Source organism: Watersipora subatra, chromosome 7, assembly GCF_963576615.1.
Source record: "Watersipora subatra chromosome 7, tzWatSuba1.1, whole genome shotgun sequence".
NCBI lineage: Eukaryota > Metazoa > Bryozoa > Gymnolaemata > Cheilostomatida > Watersiporidae > Watersipora > Watersipora subatra.
The window spans coordinates 20,492,402-20,513,458 of NC_088714.1; the positions used below are offsets into that span (position 1 = coordinate 20,492,402).

The following is a 21,057-nucleotide window of genomic DNA, read 5'->3' on the forward strand; positions in this document are numbered from 1 at the left end:
GCTCTAAAATCAGTTTTTTCACAGTTTTAAAGCCTTAAAGAAAATCTTCTTCCATCGCCTGCTTAGCAAAAGGGATCGGTTTGACTGTATTTTTTGGTAATATTGGGAGGTTTTCCACTGCCTGGTATGTAGAGCAAACGCCATAGACTAACTATTAGTTCTGCGTGTGGTAGACTGCAAGAGCTCGCACAATTCTGAGAAAACTGGATTTGCTAGCAAGTTCATTTCCACATTTGTCGGTCTCAGCCATAGAATTATTTTATATAAGACATTGCTCTGTAGATCACATTGTTTCTGTCGTCTAAAACTATGTGTAATCACATAGAGTGCTTCATAGAGGTAGATAGAGTCCTAAATGACTGAAGAGACGCATCCGCTCATTCTCTTTGTTGGAGGCACATTTTATTTGTCAGTCACCATGTAATGGCGATCCGTGTGCATATGATAACCTCTTGAGAATGCTGGAATTTTAAATAAACATAACCATCATTTGTTCTGGGCTTTTGAAGTACTTGAGCCATTCTGAATATTGCTTGAATATGCTTGAATATTGCAAATATTCAAGCATATTGCCATATGCTTGAATATATGATAAAACTAGCTTTGCCACCCGGCATTGCCCATGTAATAGAAGAGTCTTTGGACAGAAGATTGATTTGTATTTAACATATAACAACATTTCCCTTTCTAAATTTCAAAGTACATATCCTGAGAGACGTGTGTCGTGTAGTTGAAATAAATTAAGAGAGAAAATAAAAACAACTGTAAAGGTTTTAAAACTTTGTCAAACAACTGTACCTTTCAAGCTAGTAGCCTGGCATATTGCCAATGAAAAACTCCACTAAGCTAGTTAATAAGGTTAGGCTTCCAATGAAGGTAAGCCATGACTTTGAGTCTGTATTGTTGTCCAGCTCAGCTGTTCTAATAATAGCTATAGCCGGATTTTCAACAGACGGATTTCCAACAGACGGACTTTGAGAAATATATATAGAAGATGCTTATCACATCATTTAAAAACATGTGAAATGGTCCTAGTGCCTGTGGTCAGAATTGTCAGGTGGTTTTGGGGAGTTGTTGCTACAGTCAAACGCAGCACACAATTTTGGTATGATTTTGATTACAACAACATGCTACAATTTAAACGATATCATTAATGCAGTGGATAGTAAAATTAGAATGTCTGTTTTAAACATTTTTGCAACTTCTCAACCTTTGGAGGAGAAGTTGTGTGGTGAGGAGGAGATATCTGTCCTGTCAACTATGTAGAGAGGAAATATCTCGAGCAAAAGCTAGAAATTGGTAAAAAAAACATGTTGCTGACTCACTCTCTCACACAATGCTACTGGATAACTGCATTCTAATTTTATCTACGCAGATATTTTATTCATTTTTAGAAACTAATTTCATCCTGATGTGGGAAAAAATTAGGAAACAAAAAATGTGAAAATTTTATTTATTACCATTATTAATATCATCTTCTATTATTTATTTACCAATAGTTTTACATTTTTATTATCAATGGGGCAATAAGTGACACAAGTAATAAATCTGTCAACTAATGAAAATCGTGTGTGGCTTGTGTGGGTATAAAAATAAGACAAACAAGTTGTAACAGAGCAGAGATCATATAATACTCTTACTATTAAATATTATAATCTAAAAATATAGTTATAATAACATTAAAAGTGAGAGAGTCTCATCGTTAATGTTATAATAACATTAACGATGAGAGTCGGGGAACAGGCAACAAATAATTAAATGAATACATAAATTGATAACTATTTTATATTAATAATAATTATTATTACTGAATAATAGTTTAGTATATAGTTTAGTATATAATATTAATAATAATTACTGAATAAAAACTTAGAAAATAATGACGACTAAAACTACTGTGTAGAAATAAAAAACAGTAGTAGTAGTGGGTGAGAGAAGGAATTGATAGTAGCCAGCCATGTTAACAGTTCGCCTACGTATATTAAAAGTTTATAGACCCTTTATTAAGTAAAAAACCATTATATTAAAATAAATATCTTTAGAATTACGGTAAGCCACAGCAACGACGGATGTTCTAGGTAGAAAAGTTATGAGTATAAATCCGGCATTTGCACTCACTGCCAATGGAACACCTTCTGCAACCAATCTAGTCTCATGATCATGAATGTTGTTGTGCAGTTGATCAAATCTATCAATAAAGGAAGCATGGACTGTCATCTGACATATTAAAGAAATGCCCTAGCATCAGAGACATTCATGCATTTTTGCATCGTAAATCCAAGTGATCCATTTTCAAAAACATTCTCGCCTCTGTAATGCTCTGCCTAGCCCTGATCACTGCTATAAATCTAACTGCCTTGCTTTAAACATCCTCCTGAGACTTTATCTGGCATACCAATTGAGGACCCAGACCTCACTCACATATTCCAGCCGTGGTCTATACAGAGTGAAGTATGCCACCCTTCTTACACTCATTGGGGCACTAAACAAAACATGCCTCATCATTTGCAATCTCCGACTAGCCTCAGATGTTATTGTATCTTTGTGCATATCCCAACTAAAATCATCTGACATGAAAACTGTTAAGCATTTAAAACTGTTTACTAATTTTAAGGGTTTGCCAATTAGGTGATATGTGACGCTCGGATTGCCACTGACCTTCCAGGTAAACCAGACAGTTTGCCATTTAATAGTATTAAAATTCATTTTACAATTTGATTACCTACTGATTGAGTAAAGATAAATCCTCCTGAAATTCCACTGAATCTGCTGAGGTGTTGACATGACAAACAAGTACAGCTTGTCTGCAAACAGCGCAATGGAGGATGATTTAGAGTCATCTGAAACGTGATTGATATAAGCTAAAAACAAGGTGAGCCTAAGTACAGAACTCTGAAGAACCCCTGATGAAACAGACAGCTCTGTAGAAACAACACTCTCTACGACTACTCTTTGGAGTCTGTTGGACAAAAAGTCTGATCCAGTTAACCATGTATGGATCAATATTTGATTTTATCAGTTTGCCAATCAGCAAACCACGAGTCAATCTGCCAAATGCCTTAGGAAAGTCCAGTATTGCTGCAAGAATTGTATTATTGTTATCCACAAGTTTCATAATTTCATTTACAGTAGTTATGTGTTGGGTTGTACAGGAAAGTATCCTTTTAAACCCATGATGATTAGGGTTTAGGATGTTTACATGATCTTTATTGATGTTGCTAAGCACAATATGCGGAAGTGTGTCATAGTTAATGCTAGTAGTAAAGTTTTACTAGTAGTAATTAATAACAATTAATAGTAATAATCTTAATAAAGTGGCAACAATACCACTAAAACCAATTATAAAAATGGTGAATGGAAAGCAGATGAAATTAATGAAATCTGACAATGATAATTAGACACATTCTGCAGTATGTAGGACTTGTATTGAAAGCATTCAAAATTTCTGGGTCCAAATACAAAGCTAAAACACGGAGAACAAACATGTAAATGATCTACCGTCTTAAATAGCGGCATAATTCTTCCAACAAAGGGATTAAGTGGATGCAGTTTGAGGCGTGACTACGGTAAGTCGCTTAACTACGACTCCATGATTACAATACTACTCGGTTACACTACGACTATTGCATACCAGTCTATTAAAGTCGCCACTACATATTGCCGAAAAGGACTTGTGTTCATTGGTTCTACCGAAATGTTACTAAGGGCGAAAAATTACACCGCTCCTCAGAATCCGACAAGACTTCGCGTTATTGTATATTTTCTAGTTTATCAGCTTGCCCTGGAATCCTACTCAACAGTTGTATTAAACAGATATCTAGAAGATCACGACTGTTAAGCAGACGCGCTTAACATATTTAAAATGCCTGTGAGTAAACATTTTTTTGATGTCATTTTCAAACGAACGGGTACACTCATACCTGCCAACTCTCACGCATTAGGCGTGAGACTCACGCAATCACCCCAAAGAAAAAATGAAAATGCGTGAGATTTTTGCCCCAATTTCTACAATTTTATATATACTATCATTGATACATCAATTGCCCCAAAACCAAATCTCACGCATTGCCCCACTCTTGGGTTGGCAGGTCTGGGTACACTAGCCTGCTGCATTTGAATGTGTTTGTCTTGCCGTCTGGTAAAATGGCTGGACGTGCATAACATTAGCCTTTACGCACAAAAGTTATGTTACATATAGGCATACCTTTGCTTTTGTTAAGGACTCCCTATTGCTGTGGAAAATGCAATTTCTTAGTATAAAAAATGAAATAATGAAATGCTGCCACATGGAGCTAGCTATAATCAATTTTATCAATTACCTTGGATGAAGTTGACGTCAGGCTTATTGATCTGTAATTTTGTGACAAGTATCGCCTACCACTTTTAAAAGTTGGTACAATATCTGCAAGTTTTCAATAAATGGATTGAAAACATGTCATTGATCTAGACTGGCTTCATGTACTGAGACAAAAACAGGTAAAAATTTAGGAACATTTGTACTGAATTCCTTAGACAATATAATTATGTTTTGCTATGGCCAGTTGCTTTCCTTACGGCAAAATTCTTGATGAGATTTTCGACACCCACAATAGCTATGACAATTTTGCATAACATCCGAGTTGGTGGTGTCTTCAGGGAAAAATCTGGTAATGGAGTTGACCTTTCTTTCAAAACAGATAAAAAAGTCTGCAAGGGTATTGACAGCTCTCTCTGGATTGGTATTTACGAGACAGCTGATGTTGTTTCATTTTCCCCGAGAATTGCCTATTAAATACCAAAGTGATTTAGTATTACCCCCTTATAGCTCATTTGTAATATAGCAATTCATGTTTTTTAGTTATATATTTCTGTATTAGCGGCTTTTTTCAAAGCAATAAGGCACTTAAAGTTTTGCCGTTCTGGATATTTTTTATGGACTTGATAAGCATGATCTCTTCTCATCATTCACAGGAGAAATCGTGACACCCATAGCTTCTCTTCAGGTCTAGAAAGCATAGCGGGAACAAAATTTGGAAGTGAGAACAAGATGGTGTTTTTAAAAGTTACCATAGAGTTTGAGTTTGTAGAGTTTCTATAAAATGATCATAATAAGATTATAATCCAAAATGTGAATGCCACACTGTATTGCTAATGGGAATTGTAAAGAATGCTTCATGTTTTGCCAGAAGAATTTTCTATTATAGGTTGTGCTTGCCCTTAGTGGAGTGCGCTTCTGAAATATGGATTCCATTTATTATACTAAAAATTCCACTGTCATACAGCCCACGACCAAAGTGATATTGGAAAAAAAGAAAGGGTACTGATGGTTGAGAAATGCAATATTAGCAGTCTAATGGCACTGCAGTGCAATAGGATAACTGCAATGGTAGCTGTAATGTACTGGGTGTGGGTGTTATTATATACAACAAACAGCAATAATGAAAGGAAAAGATTATATGTTTATATCTCTCCCCTTGAATAGGAGAAATGTAATATTGGCCAATATTAGAAGTAAAATGCACTGATATTATTAGAATAATCAATATTATTAATATAGTAATAATATAAAACCAATGCACAATTTTGTTTAGATTTCAAAACGTCATAGCTAGCAATATCAAGAAGTCGTGATATTTATATTGATTTTTAGAAAATCTGTACTACGTAGTCACTGTTCTGTAGTCATCCAAACTTATAATTAAATATTGTAATAATCTCATAAGAATCGTTAGAAAAAAATATTATCGTTATTTCCTTTACTTACACTGCGTTGGACATCAGTTAGAATACCAAAGTACTCAAATGTGTCTAAAATGTCAGTTACTTTGAAATCGGCAAAAATGAAACGATTTCAGTACTCCTACATTAATTACAGAAACCTTCGTCAATTTGACAATGCTATAGACTGGTGAAATGTGCACATTTTTTCGTGAAATGCGCATGACTTAATCGTTCTATTCACTGTTGCTCGACGTTTCAATTTCCGGTCTTAAACCATAACTGTCACGAACAACTTTTATCGTATTTACTAGGTAAATCAGACACGCTGATTCTGATTTTGTACTCAAAATAAAGATTAGTCCACTAACTTTCAGAGTAATGAAGGCTTTTTTACAGCGTTTTAATATCGGTCTCGAAAACAACACGATTGGCACAACAAGCTCCGCCCATAAATATGTGACATAACCTAGCTTTTTATGAAAGAAGCTACGTAGGGAGGTTTAGACCGATTAAGAATAATAGAGATGGGTGTTTTAAAATGCATTAATATCTAAATTCAGCCTTAAAAATAATATCAGTCTTTTCTGAAAGGTAAATAAGCTATTTAGCATTGCATATTTAAAAAAGCGCGATAATAACGCTAGCTTGTGACAAAACCGGGCTTTTTGAGCTCATTTTTCTCGGCGTTCAGCCCATTTATACATCATGTAACAAGCTACGAGCAATTTTAGATAGTTTATATACTTTTCAGAAAAAACTGAAATTATTTTACAGGCACGATTTAGATAATAAAGGGTTTTAAGACACCCATCTCTATTATTCTAAATCGGTCTAAACATTCCTAACTTCCATTCCTGAAAAAGCTAGGTTTCGTCACATATTTATGGGCGAAGCTTGTAATGCCGATGGTGTTGTTTTCGATACGGATATTGAAACGCTTTAAAAAAGCCTAAATTACTTTGAAGGTTAGTGGACCAATCTTAATTTTGAGTACAAAATCGGAATCAGCGTGGCTGATTTACCTAGAATATACGATAAAAGTTATACGTGACAGTTATGGTTTAATTTTGAAAAAAGTAAGGCTTAGCAAGTTTTAATAACGACTTTTGGCCAAATTAATCTGTCTATTTGTGTATAATCCGATCAGATGGGTAAGTTTTAAGGTACTTTCAACGGTTTACAAAGACTTGGTAACATATTTAAATAGGCTTATATGTGTTTTGTATCGTTATTATACTTTAACGACTCTACAAAACGATGGTTAAATTTGTTGATGAGATTTCAAAACAAGGGTTTGTGACGTTGTTGATGAATAATTTTCATAAGTTGTGTGCGCGTGCATTTATCATAAAAACTCTCAAATTTCGCTCCCGCTCGTTTGGTCGTGGGATCATTGATTGACTGGCAAGTTAAAAAAGTTAGTTGTAAAGTTTTTAAATGGACTTACCTTTTTAACAAACATGATAATATCTCATTGGTAATGCAGAAGAGACAGTGGCCCACACTGATCTCGAGAATAGAGGATAAGGACACCTCTACTCAGAACAAGATCTTTTCTTGGAACTCAAATTTGACTGCAATAAACTTGTAATCCACAATAAATCCAAGAGGGTCTAATCATAGATACACCATTAATGACTCCATGGAACATTCATCTTTCAATCAATCAAAATTTTAACATACTTTTGACACGTCATACTTCCAAATTTTTAATGTCAACTAACCATGTCCGTGGGTATGCATCCTTGTTTTTCTGAATAGAAAGCCTGTCAGTAACATTTTATTTTTTCAGGCCTAATTCGATCGCAGGAGAAATTATGACCCATGCACTGCAAGACAAGCTTGCTATTTCTCCTTAATCCTAAGACTTGGATGTTGTAATAGCCAACCAGGAAAAAATTAAAAAAGCAATTCATAACAGCGTTAAACCTAAACGTCTTGCTGCACTGAATCAGGCACATCTATCAAATTTTATTCACTAATTGTTTTAGTTTAAAATCAACAGTCAAGGCACTTACAAGCTAGATCGAATGTATATATCATGACATGCTTAAAGCTCAGAAGTCTAATGGAGATGTTTTTAAAGATTTAAAAATGATTCAATTCGTTCTCATCAAGAAACAAACAAGTCAATTTCAAATTCTTTTGTAGCACAGATTGTGTAAGAGTTGATTCAATTAAGTGTTTAAACGCAAAACACCTCAATTGAATTATCAATTCTTTGGCTATCCTAACTTCATTGACTTAGTTCTATTCAATTCACCCAAATAGACTTAATCAATTCTTTATCGATTCTCACCAAAAAGTGGACTTATAGCAATCTATCAAAATAACAATAAACCCGATTGCTAACTTTATGCACATATTAGCTCAGTCCTTTGATTCCTTGTATTACAAATATTAACTCTTTCACTGCAGAATTTTTTGCTCATTTGGGCGAAATTAAGTCTTGCCAAAACTCTTTTGATCACATATACCTGGTATTTTTGCTGTGAAAGCTTAACAGTTTCTGTCACAGGGCTTTGATTTAAAGTTTGTTGGGGATTGGCAGAAAATTCTGCACCATAATCGATGTATTTAACAAACAGAAGCCATGTTTTATAAATTTTTGCAGTTTAGTTAAACCCTATGCCAAAAAATACATTATCAATTTTGCAGGTTAACCAAAATGCAGAACTAAATTTTCTAATATAGAAATATAGTTATCAGAAATATCTGAGGCCCAATGTTGAAGAATTCTAGTAAAAAAAATGCATTTAGATTGCGGTTTCTAATTTGTTGTTTCATCTATCTGGAACTAAAAAAAATTTGGAAACTGCGATTATACGCTGAAATTTCTTTGTAAAAGAAAAACTAACTGGTTTTTTAAGGATAACTCGATATCCTAAAATTAGTGTGGCAAAATTTTGGCTGCATCTGGTAACTCTGTGATTCATGATCAATGTTTTTGTATAGGTACTGTGACTAGCCACTATAAAGGTTTTCCAGCAGAATGAGCGAGATACGCGAGCCGTTATTAAGGCTATTTGTAGCAAAAGAGTTTAAGCATGTATTCATAAATACAAAGCAATAAATATAAGTATGGCACTATAAGGATAAAAGTAAGCATACCTTTCTGAATGACTAGCACATACATACCCAACAATGTTGCATTTGTCTGCACCTCACACAAATTGGCATAATTACGCTTATTGCCAGTGCATAGGCAAACCGTAGAACTATGTCATACTAGATCAATGCCCGGCATTGCATGAATAAGAAAAAAAAGTATTTGCACGGAAAATTTATTTTTATTTAACTATAACGACAGTTACCATTCCAACATTTAAACTTCGTATCATAAGAAGTGTTTTGTGCTGTTCAAATAAATTTGGAGAAAAAATAAAACAACTATAAAGGTTTTTAAATAACTGTAACTTTTAAATTTCATATGATGAAAAAAGTGTTTTGTTGAAATAAATTGAGAGAAAAAATAAAACCACTGTAATTGTGTTTAAATGTAAAGTAATTAGCAAGTAATGCCTAAATAAAGTCTGTTTTGCTACGATTACAACGGAAAATTATTTGGTATACATTTATATGATTCCAATTCGTTTCAGTGTTGTAACGAAAATATTGTATGCAGTGGTTTAGAAACATTTAGTAATTATCTAATGCAAACACCCCTGGTAAAACTCATCAAAATTTTATATACGTATTGTACTGTACATATTAAAAATTAGTAACAGAACAATATGTTAACCTCAGTAACTATAGTTACCTACAGTAACTTTAGTATATTTTGTGGTTATGATCTGCAAGAAAATGTAACATTACAATGTAATACGTGCAGTACGTATCGTGGAGTACTTACTTTTGAGACAGACGTATAACATAAATGTTAAATTTAACTTAAATAATTTTACCTTACTAAACACATACTCGAAGCTAATTTTATGTATGTATTTTACTAAACTAAATTTTAACCTTTGTCATAGGCTAAAATTTTACCACATATCTGTTTTTGAATTCTTTTTTACTAGAACTTACAACGAATAACACTGAACTGAGATAGCGAGCATTGTATATCTCTTTCAGGTGTTGTGGGAAGGATTTCGGCATTTAGCATATCAACATTTTTTGTTATTTCGTCGTAATCAGTACATCAACACCCAAATTTTAATTTCTTGAGAACTTTTTGTTGATATCGAATAGCAGAAAAAATCGAAAAGAAAATTCGTCCTTAGTAAGGGAGAATAGAAAAGACATCGTGTTCCGCATAGTAAGGTGAAATTTTTTATAGTAGAACATCGTGACCCAATAGTGCACTGTATTAATTAGTTGTGGAGTGTATGCAATCGCGAAAATGGTATACAGTTTATGGTAGGAGCGATGGGAATGGTAGGAATGGCTTAGCCTTGTGGTTAGGTGTGCGAGTTCACAAATTTGTGATTGCAATCTTCGTGAGATCAAATCCAGTACAAGCACATTGTACATTCCTAGATTTTAATTGCTATAGCTGAACAAATTTCGAGAATTATATATTTATAGATCGGTGCGTAATGCATAATGTCGAAGAACACAACATGCAGTGATATCGAGGTCGAGTGGAAACTTGTGCGTCTAGCAACATTGCACTGCAGTGACATCTTTGCTTTGGCGCACATCATATAACATAATGGTATAGTTAGGATATCACTGTCCGCGATAGATTTTGATCAACGCAGTATCAATCATAGGTATAGTAATACCTATGATTATATATAATATATATATATTATCTATATAATTAATTATATATAATAGTAATAATAAAGAGCAGCATTGATGCATTTTGCTTCTTATTGATCATGGAAAATAGAGTCAATTTGTTTACAGTGACAGTAACAAGTCGATTCAATTCAATTTTACTGGCAAGATGCGCAAGTCAATTTAACTTTACAGTGAGTAAAACATGCCAGAGAATCAATTCAATTCATTTGTGAGTTGAGCCTTATGCAATGTAGTTAGTTATACAATGTATGAGCTTGTCTAATATGGACAATGTGAATTTTAAATTAATGTAGCTTGTATATTTCCTACTATTTCATGATTTTTTTAGTTCTATTTTTAATTATAACTACTACCCTCGCTACATTCACCCATTTTAAGATCTCTTAAGATTTTTTGCATTACTTTTATTTCCTTCTTTGCAAAAACCACTAGACGGTTTCGGAGATTTGTTAATGAGTCAATTCGAAGAAGTTTTCTCATGTTTTGTATTATTTTTTGGTTTGAGTTATGTTACTGCTCATGCCATACGCGATGTCTATGCAGCCTGCTAAACATCTGTTACGCTGACTTGGTTTACTAATCTATAATATTCAATCAGTTTTCAAGATGTATACTATGGGGCAGTTGCTGTTCAATTTGTTGTTTTTGTCATTTGCCTAAAAATATAATCTATGTGTAGGCTTATAGATATATCTCTTGCTTATATATTTCTATAGCTTGCATTTCATCAACAAATGTTGATAACCAGGCTGACTGATCACGGGTAAACACATTGGGTCAGCAAGGAAAAGGAATTATCTTCCTTTTATTTGAGATAATTGTAATCGTACAACATGAAACTTTCTAAAAACGACAATTTCTGTTTCATTAGTTACTCATTTATCATACCTGCTAAAATATCTGTTTCCAATTTCTGATTGGAGCAAATGCGTACAATATTTGTTCATATTTTGTTGTTCAGCTGGTAAATTGCAATAAAAGATTATTCACATTGATAAACTCATTCGCATTTCTTACTATTAAACATTAAAAGCAGTATATCATCAAAACTATAAAAGTTAATTAAGACATTTCATGGCACCCTTCACTCACACGCTCAGTCTGAGAAGTTAGAAAGCTAGTAGTTAGCTTAAGAAAGCACTATAGGGGGCATTGATGGATTAAGATTCACTTGATGCTGCTAACCTCATGTTAACAACTTTTCAGGGGGCCAATAGGCAGAAAAAGGCTAAGAAAATAGCTTTAAAGAAATCTCTGAAGACCAAGCTTATATCGCTCAATGACTCACGCTTGTAAGTATCTATGATTTGCTTTGTGGTGCCTAGGCACTGCAGTCTTAATATACGAGACGCAAAACACACCACTGCTCTTGGTGTTGCTGTATATGGGCTAGGTCTATCATCTTCAGTTTAAGGTTAATGATAGAGTTGCTAATTAAAGAGATGTGTTTCAAAGCTTTGTGTAGCTTACAAATTTCAAATGATATTTTATTTTTAATAATTTAAAAATGTGTGTATATGCCTACTGAAGTTGTCGAGAGTGCAGATCTATACCTGGAATACATGAAATGGTTCTCACCATGAAATGCAGCAATATAAAGTAATAAAGAAGTAGATAGAGTACTTATATTGGTCAGCTACTAGCAGTTTCATACTTGTGCAGTCATCAGGCTGTAAATCTCAACTACTAGTTGAGACCTAAAGCCTAATGACTGCAATATTTACACTAGATACATATATATTATATGTACACCATAATATAAAATAAAGATCTACATGTGTACCTGCTTAAACCAAATTTGTAGTGAGTGATTAACAGCCAAATGCTCTTTATATTTTATATTGCGGTATAATTAACTATACTCTTTATTTATGCTCTTTTTTACTATTTTTACTAGTACATTGGCAGTCACATGTGCCATGAGACCTAAGTATGTGCACAATTATTCTCAATGTGGAAAAGTGGTTGAGTGGTGCAGATGGTAGTGTGGTTGACTGGGAGTCTGAATATCCAGGTTCTATTCCGGCGTGGGGTCAATGTTTTTTCTTAACGCTCTTAGAGTAACTTCAGACGGATGGACTGAATAGACAGCCAGACGAAGAGAGTGAAAAGAATTAGGGTTTCCAACGGTAATACGTAGATATATAATTCGTGTGCGTGCTATTTGCATTAAGATTATTGGTGGTTTATGCACAAGTTTTTTTTAAATACTTACGCCGGAGTAAGCCATTAGAATCATAGGCCATTGGGATCTGTTCAGCATTTTGGGTGTGTACTTAGATTTCTCTTGTCATGTTGGAACTTAAATGGCACGGAGATTTATATTTTCAGCATTGTGTTTCGTTTATGCAGTTTAAATGACACGTAACTATATAACACAACATGTTCATATTTGAAGGTTGACTTGCAACAAAATTGAGATTACAGTTATTTGATATCAAAAGATTCACCATGTCTTACTCTGTTGTGTTTTAGGTGCCAAATATGTGGGAATGTTATTACAAGCTCTTAAAAGCTAAAAAACGAACAGTTGATCGCAGCCACACGAGACCGCTGTAGTTTGGATTCTCTTTCCAAAACGGCTCAAATGTGACGTAGTTGTTACAGGATGGTTTCTGTTTACACTTTCATGCAACCTTATTCGTCGAAATATTTTCACAAATATACTTCACGCATTCAATAAAACCATGTCTATTGTTCTTACGCGTCTGTTTTATCGTCATTGTAATGCTGTCACTTTTAGCACTGATATCTTATAACTTACCGTAAAAATTCATTTAATTTTTTAACCTTAGCTCGAAGGAGTACATATCATTGTCTGATAATCAAGACAAGCCTATTGGGCACCTGTGATAATTGAAAAGTGCTGTAAAAATTATTTGCGAAGTATTGGGTCACATGATCAGATTACGACTTGACGATTGGATAATGCCGAAACAAAACTGTAAAGTAGCGAGCTTCTATATTTGATACGGGATCTTCGGTAAAGCCCGAAGTGTTTGTCATAAACTAATGCTACGATAAGTTTTATATTGAGAACATCACGTGACAAGACAATAACCAAACTGTCATGACTACGTCAGAAAAATATATAGATTCCAATCTACGCGGCTTTTCGTTTTTGAGCTTTTAAGAGCTTGTAATCACATTTCCAAATATTTTGCATCTACAACACAACAGAGTAAGACATGGTGAATCTTTTGATATCAAATAACTGTAATGTTAATTTTGTTGCAAGTCAACCTTTAAAGATGTGGCAGATTTGTAACCTTAAAGGTTAAAATCACCTAAAATTTATTTTTGTAATTTTTCTACTAGCTTTCCCATCGGCAGCTCATGTATGTTTTATATAAATGATGAAACTGTTTATAAACATACAATGTACAATACTATATATATATATAAGTTGATTTTAAGGATCTACTTTGTGAAGAGACAGCAATCAGATTTTTTAAATATACTAGCGATTAGATATCTTTAAAATCCTTTTTCCGATAAAAAAATTGGCTATTGCAGACTATTTGTGAAAATGAGATTGATCTGATATCTTAAAAAATATTTTATTGATTAATATTTATAACCAATAAGAATGTAACCAGTTGGAATGTACGGATGGAAGTTTTACAACCGTACAATTCTCAAAATAAACATTTTCATTACCGGTTCCTAGATTGCATTCTACAAGAGCTACTCTGAAAGTATGTTATGCATTAATTTTATTTCACTCAATAATTAATATTTGGTGGTTCACTGCTGTCTAAAAATCATTTTTTCATCGTAACAAAATATTGCAGGGCATGATTGAATACTGTGGAAAAAACTTCTGTTAGTTTAGCAAAAATCTGCTGAAATAAGTTTTGAAAATTTTTGAGGCAGCAGTCAGTAGGTGTTTTTTGTTGATCGCTACAATATTTTAGGTTAATAATATAGATTCTTGTTCAAATGTTGCTGATTTTGTGCCATTCTTTCAGAAAAGATGGGGGTAAAATTTCGAAGCGCAAATTGAAGAAAAAGAAGAATGACTCAACAGAGATGGAAGTAAAAAAAGTGTAAGCAGGCAAATTGTGTGATCAGAGCGAAAGTCTTGTTCATCGCTACTAGTTTGTTAGATTCCTTATAGAATCGTTGTATTGGTGATGTTTACCATGTTTGTTGGTGGTTCACACTGGACACAGCTTAAAACCCATTCAGATCTTAACTGACTACATTTTAAATTTGCATCTATTTATGACAATATAATCATGGCATTTCAATTTTTTGCCGATGATGTTGATGTTAGAAGACAAAACAGTTTTAGAGACAAAAGCACCTGCGATGCAGGCTCCAAGCTGTGGCATAAGGTGGTCATTTTTTCGGTAAAACGTGGATGTATGAATTACAAAGTCAATCCTAACAATTAGCTAAGTGTGAATGCGAGATAAAAGCGCTTATGTTGGTCGGCATTTTCATGCATTTCCCCATCTAGTCACCACACTCCACTCTCGTTTGGTTACCTAGCGTGGCAGGCATCGTAAAGTTGATGCAGATTCAAATAATACTGACAAATTCTGTGCTGTATCTTTACGTCAAACATTGATTTGTTAGCCGTGGTTATGGAATCACCCCAAATGGTTTGTGCGTCTCATCTTGAGGAGTATGTTAGTAGGAAATTCTTCCCTTACACAAAATGGCAAATTAAAAAACAGTGTGTCAAAATTAGTTATTCTCAGAGGTCATCTCTGTTTAAAACATATCAACGTATATGCTGCTTTCATGAATAAGCTACACTGAATTAATTCTGAACTAATAATTTTTAGATAACCTAGTTGAAAACAAGCGATTTTGATATAATAATATAGCGGTGCAGCTGTTTCTGGGCCATATTTTGCTAAGATCGCAAATGTATCTTTGCATAAAGCATACGGCTTGCAAATGTAGATAAAACCTGGTGTTTTGTCAAAATTACACAACTATGTTATTTAAATCCAAGCCTGTAATGTTATTTGCTGATGTTAATGCAATAATATTTTGTTCCATAGGTTAACATTTTAATTCCATAGCCTGCCTGTTTTAGCGATAATTTAGACTATCCATAACAACAGGTTTCATAAATGCATTCGGGCACAGGTCATCAAGATCACCAGTTATTTTGAGGCTAATTAGATATTAGCCTGCATTGTGTAGATATTAGATATGACCTTTCTGGTAAATACACATATCTTTCACTTATAATTTACCCAGCTATGAGCTTTCCTATGCTTTTATACGCATGTTCGTGTCATATGCACGTGATACGTAATTTGACAGACATTTACAGATTATACTTTGCCCATTGGCATACTCGCTCAAGTTTTAGTAAGCTTTGAAATACAAAAAGCTTAACTTCATAAATTATCGGGAATTGTTTATAAGTATGATTAAAAATATTCGAAAGGGTTAAAATTCTTTTCAAGTTTGTGTCAGGCTCTTTTATGTGGAATTAGATTTAAACTATATTATATTTTCATATGTCTGAAGCTATACATATGCTTATTATGTTACAAAAGATCTTATTGAAGAGTTTATCCACATTCACAACAATTAGCATGCTTGTCAGGCTCTTTGGGATGTTTTAGCAAGCCAATTACCTCTGCCATGTTCTTCGCATACAACACCAAGCTCGGCCCTCCATATCATGTGCTTGTCGACACAAACTTCATCAACTTGTCACTCAAAAACAAGCTTGACGTACATAAGGGAATTATGGACTGCCTTTATGCCAAATGTATGTGTTGGTTTGTATGTTTTGATATATATATATATATATCACAACTAGCTATTTAAGGTATCATTTGCGTAGTTGCAAATGCATCATTACTCGTACCGGTGTAAGTGGTGATAGTGGGCAATACAAGGCAACAACATTGAGAGCCTTTGTTAAGCTAAGCACGTTTTAAAAACTAAATATTACTAGTATATTCTGTTACATAACAGAAGACGTAATATTTTCATTTAGTTGATTGTGTCATTATGATGAATTCTCTATACATACTTTTTTGCTCAAGTTAATAATTGTAAAACAAAAATATTTTCACATGCCGCATGTAAATAGCAAATACTAAAGGTGCTAGTATATTATGTTATTTAACCGACGGATTGTGCTTGTGACATTTATATGACTTCTATATGCGTATTTCGTTTGTTCAGGCTCCTAGCTGTAACACACAAATGTTTTCAGATGCAATCTTTATTAAACAGAATACAGGCTATGTAGATCTTTTGGAAAATCCAAACTTTTCAATGGTTAAAGTGTTTTTGCAGGCACCTGCTACATTACTGATTGCGTGCTGGCAGAGTTGGAGAAGTTGGGCCCCAAGTACAAGATGGGCCTCCGCGCTGCCAAGGACACAAGATTTAAAAGACTTCCTTGTCTCCACAAGGGGACTTACGCTGATGACTGCCTTATAGAGCGAGTTACACAGGTAATCACTCTTCCTTCTTGTGTGGGTTCACTTATTGGCTGAACCGTTGTTCCCCTGGCTATATGCACAAATGGGATCAACTGTTTCCTGTACGTCTATGTACATATGTTTAGGGCCATTTTTATTCATCTCCATAATACTACCAAATATTTGTATTGGCCTTACGTAGGGTAAATGAGCAAATTAACTCTCACTATTGACAGCTGTTGAAACAGCTCGCCTATACAGTATACGCTTCTACAATGTAACTACTGTGACACCCCGGCATATGAGCATAATCTGTTTGGGGACTGAACTCGTATGTCAATTTACTTGCATCTCAAGGTACTATTTCTTATATAAAATAATTAAATACAAATTAATTTGTTTACATACTATGAAAAAAAACACCTAAACTGGATATTACAGTAGAAAAACTTGTTTTAGTTGTTGTAAATCGATAAATGCGCTGAAAACTTAACAAACACCCATTTAGCTGTAGAGGTATGACTGTAGTTCGTTATGTTATACCTTAGGTGTTTTACGACATATGAACCGTGGAATGCATGTAAGTTGTTTAATCCATTCTAACAGCTTCCCAAACTCAACCATTTTTCCATCAGTAAGGAAAATACTATACTAAACTTTAATATTTCAAAGTTAGATATTAAAATTTTTAATTTAATAACTTTGTATTAACTGCGATATTATTGGTTTGTATTGACAACTCTTCTCTTTTTCATCACTTACACTTGGTTGGGTTCATGCTTACGAAGATGTTACGTCAAGTTGAGGAGAGCGTATACCTTCAATGTCAATTTAAATCGAATTTTTTACAGCAAGGTCTATGCTGCAAAGAAAAACATGTATCTGTGTAAAATAAAGTAAAACAAAAACATACCTTTACTATAATAAGAGCGGTGTTTGTCTGTATGTCCATCCGAAGCCAGGGTTAGAGGTTAAGATAAAAGATTTCAATGCGACTCCAACTTGTGACTTTCAGCTTAGTAGACCGACATTATAACACTTATAACCTATATACCACCTTTTGGTGTTTCTGAATACTTGTGCAGCTACTTATTACCTGAGCTTTTTGGTACACCTGACAATCTCTCACACCTACAAGACTACTAGGCTACTGGTATATATATTGTTAATGCTAACTATAAACTCTTGTTATTCAAATTGAATTTGAGAACTTGCACCGATTTGACGCTTTGCGCTATATAGAATTTATTATGTAATAAGAAACAAAAACTTTACATGAATATTTTTGTTTAGTGACGGATGTGGTACAAGAGCGTCTACTGTATTGTTCATTCTGACGGTTAACTGTTATAATGGCTTGCTTTGGTACTTTCACAAAAATATTCTTCACAGCCCAACAAGTTAACAGAGTCGCCTAAAATTTTGACACGAAAATATTATTAAAGGTTGGCTTGCAACAAAATTCACATTACAATTATTTGGTATCAAAGGATTCACCATGTCTTACTCTGCTGTGTTGTAAGTGCTAAATATGTAGAAATGTGATTACAAGCTCTTAAAAGCTGAAAAACGAACAGTTAATCGCCGCCATCATGAGACCGCTGTAGATTAGAATCTCTTTCCAAAATGGCTCAAATGGGCCGTAGTTGTACAGAATGGCTTCTGTTTACACTTTCACGCAACCTCATTCGTCGAATTATTTGCACAAATATACTTCATGCATTCAATAAAACCATGTCTATTGTTCTTACGCGTTTATTTCATCATCATTGTAATGCTGTCATTTTGAGCACTGATAGCTCAAAACCTACCGTAAAAATTCGTTCAATTTTATAACCTTAGCTCGAAGGAGTACATATCATCCTCTGATAAACATGACGAGCCTGTTGGTCACCTGTGATAGTTGAAAAATGCTGCAGAAATTATTCGCGCTGTTTGGCAGGAAGTATGGGTCACATGATCAGGTTACGACTAGACGATTAGACCAAGCCGAAACAAAACTGTAAACTAGCGAGCGCCTATATTTGGTAAGGTCTCTTCGGTAAAACCCGAAGTGTTTGTCATAAACTAGTGCTATGAGAAGTTTTATATTGAGCCTTTTATTGGCCTTTCAATGTACGTGAGAACATCACGTGACAAAACAATAACCAAATGTAATGACTACGTCAGAGAAATAAACTGATTTCAATCTACGGCTGTTTTGTGATAGCTGCGATTAGCTGTTCGTTTTTGAGCTTTTAATCACATCTCTACATATTTTTCACCAACAAAACAGCAGAGTAACACATGATGAATCTTTTGATGCCAAATAACTGTAATGTGAATTTTGTTGCAAGTAGACCTTTAAGATATTGTTTTATAATTTGGCCAAAAGGCCCAAAACGCAACAAAGCAGTTAGTGAACTTTCTTCTCAGACTTTACAGCATAATATCCTGGTATCCAAATTTTAATTCTTTTTTATTTTCAATAGCTATAGCGAATTATCTTAGCCTTATCAGTTGAAGTAATTGTGAAAAAAAACAATGTTATAACATAATTAGCCAAAAAGTTGTAAGCGATGTGGAAGTGCTACAAACACATTTCAACGTCTTTTGCCAAATGCTGATGCCAATCGAACGCATTGGGGCCAGTTTTTGCTTAAAACCATAGCATGTGTAGCATGACAAGTAATGGACTGTTTTGACAAGTTTTGGGACTGTACATTATATATCATTTCATTGTAGCACAAATGCTACATCGTCGCATCATGTGATAAAGGTGTGAGGAACAGGGTTAGACGGATACCTGGAGTGCCAATTCTCTATATATCTAATAGAAAGTGAGTCAACAGTGAAACACTTGATATGTTTATCGATTATGCAGGATAAGCTGTGTGCAAATTGGGTTACTTCAAAAGTTTGGGTTACTTTTAGGTTACTTTTGTAAGTAACCCAATTAAAATTTGGTTACTTACAAAAGTTTGATGCATTAAACCCTGGTATTTATTGAACTTACCGATATTCTTTCGCTTCAAAACTATATCACGATTACCTATGCGGTATCCTTTTGCAAGTGCAAATACTCAGAGGTTCAAGTCAAGTTATATGTTGGGATACTACACTGTTCTAAAATTCTCTGGCCGTTTCCATTCAAACATCAAATTGGCTGATAATGAGTTCATTTGACATAGCTGATTTCCTTGAACTCAATTAAATTGGAAGTCAAAACAATGATTACATGGTCTCAGAATTGCATTATTACATTGCAATGACGAGTCAACTGAGTTATAGTACAGCTGGAGAATTTATGCTGTAGAGAGAATGTGCAGTTGAGAGTGCTGCATAGTGCTCTCATATTCGGGTAAACATAATTGTTACTTACATTTTAAATATAATTGCTTTTTTCATGTAATATGAATTTTCCTCACCCCTTTTGTTGTTTTAGGTACACGATTGAGCGAATGCCAGACGCCTTTGGAGCTCCAAAAGTTTGATGCATTTCACTTTGATTTTTTTTATACAAATAAATTTGTGCAGTGTACTTGTATATGTCACTTATCAGTTTGTATGCACTGCTTGTTTGGCAATCAAGGCGATATAGGTCATGTCAAAGTATTAGTAATGTTGCTCAATAGCATAATAATAATATGTTAATAGTAATGCTTTCTAATGTGCACATCGCAGAGGCATATGGCAAACTAAATTTATGTTAGTATTTATCTATAAATCTGTGAGCAGAGGTTTTGTCAGTCGTGTCAGCTCAAGTTTCTTTTTCACATAGGTAAATATTGTTTTAGCAAAAGGTTTGCAAATTCTTCAAAACCTCCAAGCAAATGTGTTAAAACTTACTCAAAGCTATATACTAACCATAAACAAGAGGAAGAAACATTTGGAAATATGTTAAATTCTAGCAAACTGTTTTGAAAATGTTTTTCTTTCATTTTAATTGACTGGCTTACAAGTTTAGGAAGTAACTTAGAGTGCAAGCAATGATATACAGGGTGGCTGTATATCATTGGTGCAAGTAATGCTGTGCATCGGCACTAACATGCCTGTGAATGAAATTAACGCGAATGGGCGTTACACAGTGTAAAAAGTTGTCTCTTCACGCACATTTTGTGCGTTCCAGAAGATTTTCCTTAGTGAGTTCTGTTGGCGTGGACATAGTACATTACGGGGTGTAAAAAAGAAGAAGTTGTCTCTTCTTTTTGCACATTTC

At 34.1% G+C, this 21,057-nt stretch overlaps 1 protein-coding gene and 1 long non-coding RNA gene across 2 annotated transcripts; one reads left to right on the forward strand and one right to left on the reverse strand.

Annotated features, from left to right (window-relative positions):
• Positions 1-1,740: 1,740 nt before the first annotated feature.
• On the reverse strand, positions 1,741-3,528 carry LOC137401046 (uncharacterized). Its single transcript, XR_010979282.1, has 3 exons — positions 3,499-3,528; positions 2,727-2,840; positions 1,741-2,188 (listed from the first exon to the last, which is right to left on the reverse strand). It is a non-coding gene; the product is annotated as an uncharacterized lncRNA (long non-coding RNA).
• Positions 3,529-3,733: 205 nt separating this feature from the next.
• Positions 3,734-20,385, forward strand: LOC137399827 (rRNA-processing protein FCF1 homolog). Its single transcript, XM_068086063.1, has 7 exons — positions 3,734-3,868; positions 11,659-11,744; positions 14,424-14,501; positions 16,047-16,195; positions 16,732-16,892; positions 19,584-19,678; positions 20,284-20,385. The coding sequence occupies exons 1-7, from the start codon at positions 3,863-3,865 to the stop codon at positions 20,330-20,332; spliced, it is 624 nt and encodes a 207-aa protein (XP_067942164.1). The 5' UTR covers positions 3,734-3,862; the 3' UTR covers positions 20,333-20,385.
• The last annotated feature ends 672 nt before the right edge of the window (positions 20,386-21,057 follow it).

Excerpts from the sequence above, each read along its gene's own strand:
- LOC137399827 (XM_068086063.1), top strand. Across the intron at positions 11,745-14,423 it reads TCGCTCAATGACTCACGCTT|AAAAGATGGGGGTAAAATTT; the intron begins GTAAGTATCTAT and ends CCATTCTTTCAG. Across the intron at positions 16,893-19,583 it reads TTATAGAGCGAGTTACACAG|CACAAATGCTACATCGTCGC; the intron begins GTAATCACTCTT and ends ATTTCATTGTAG.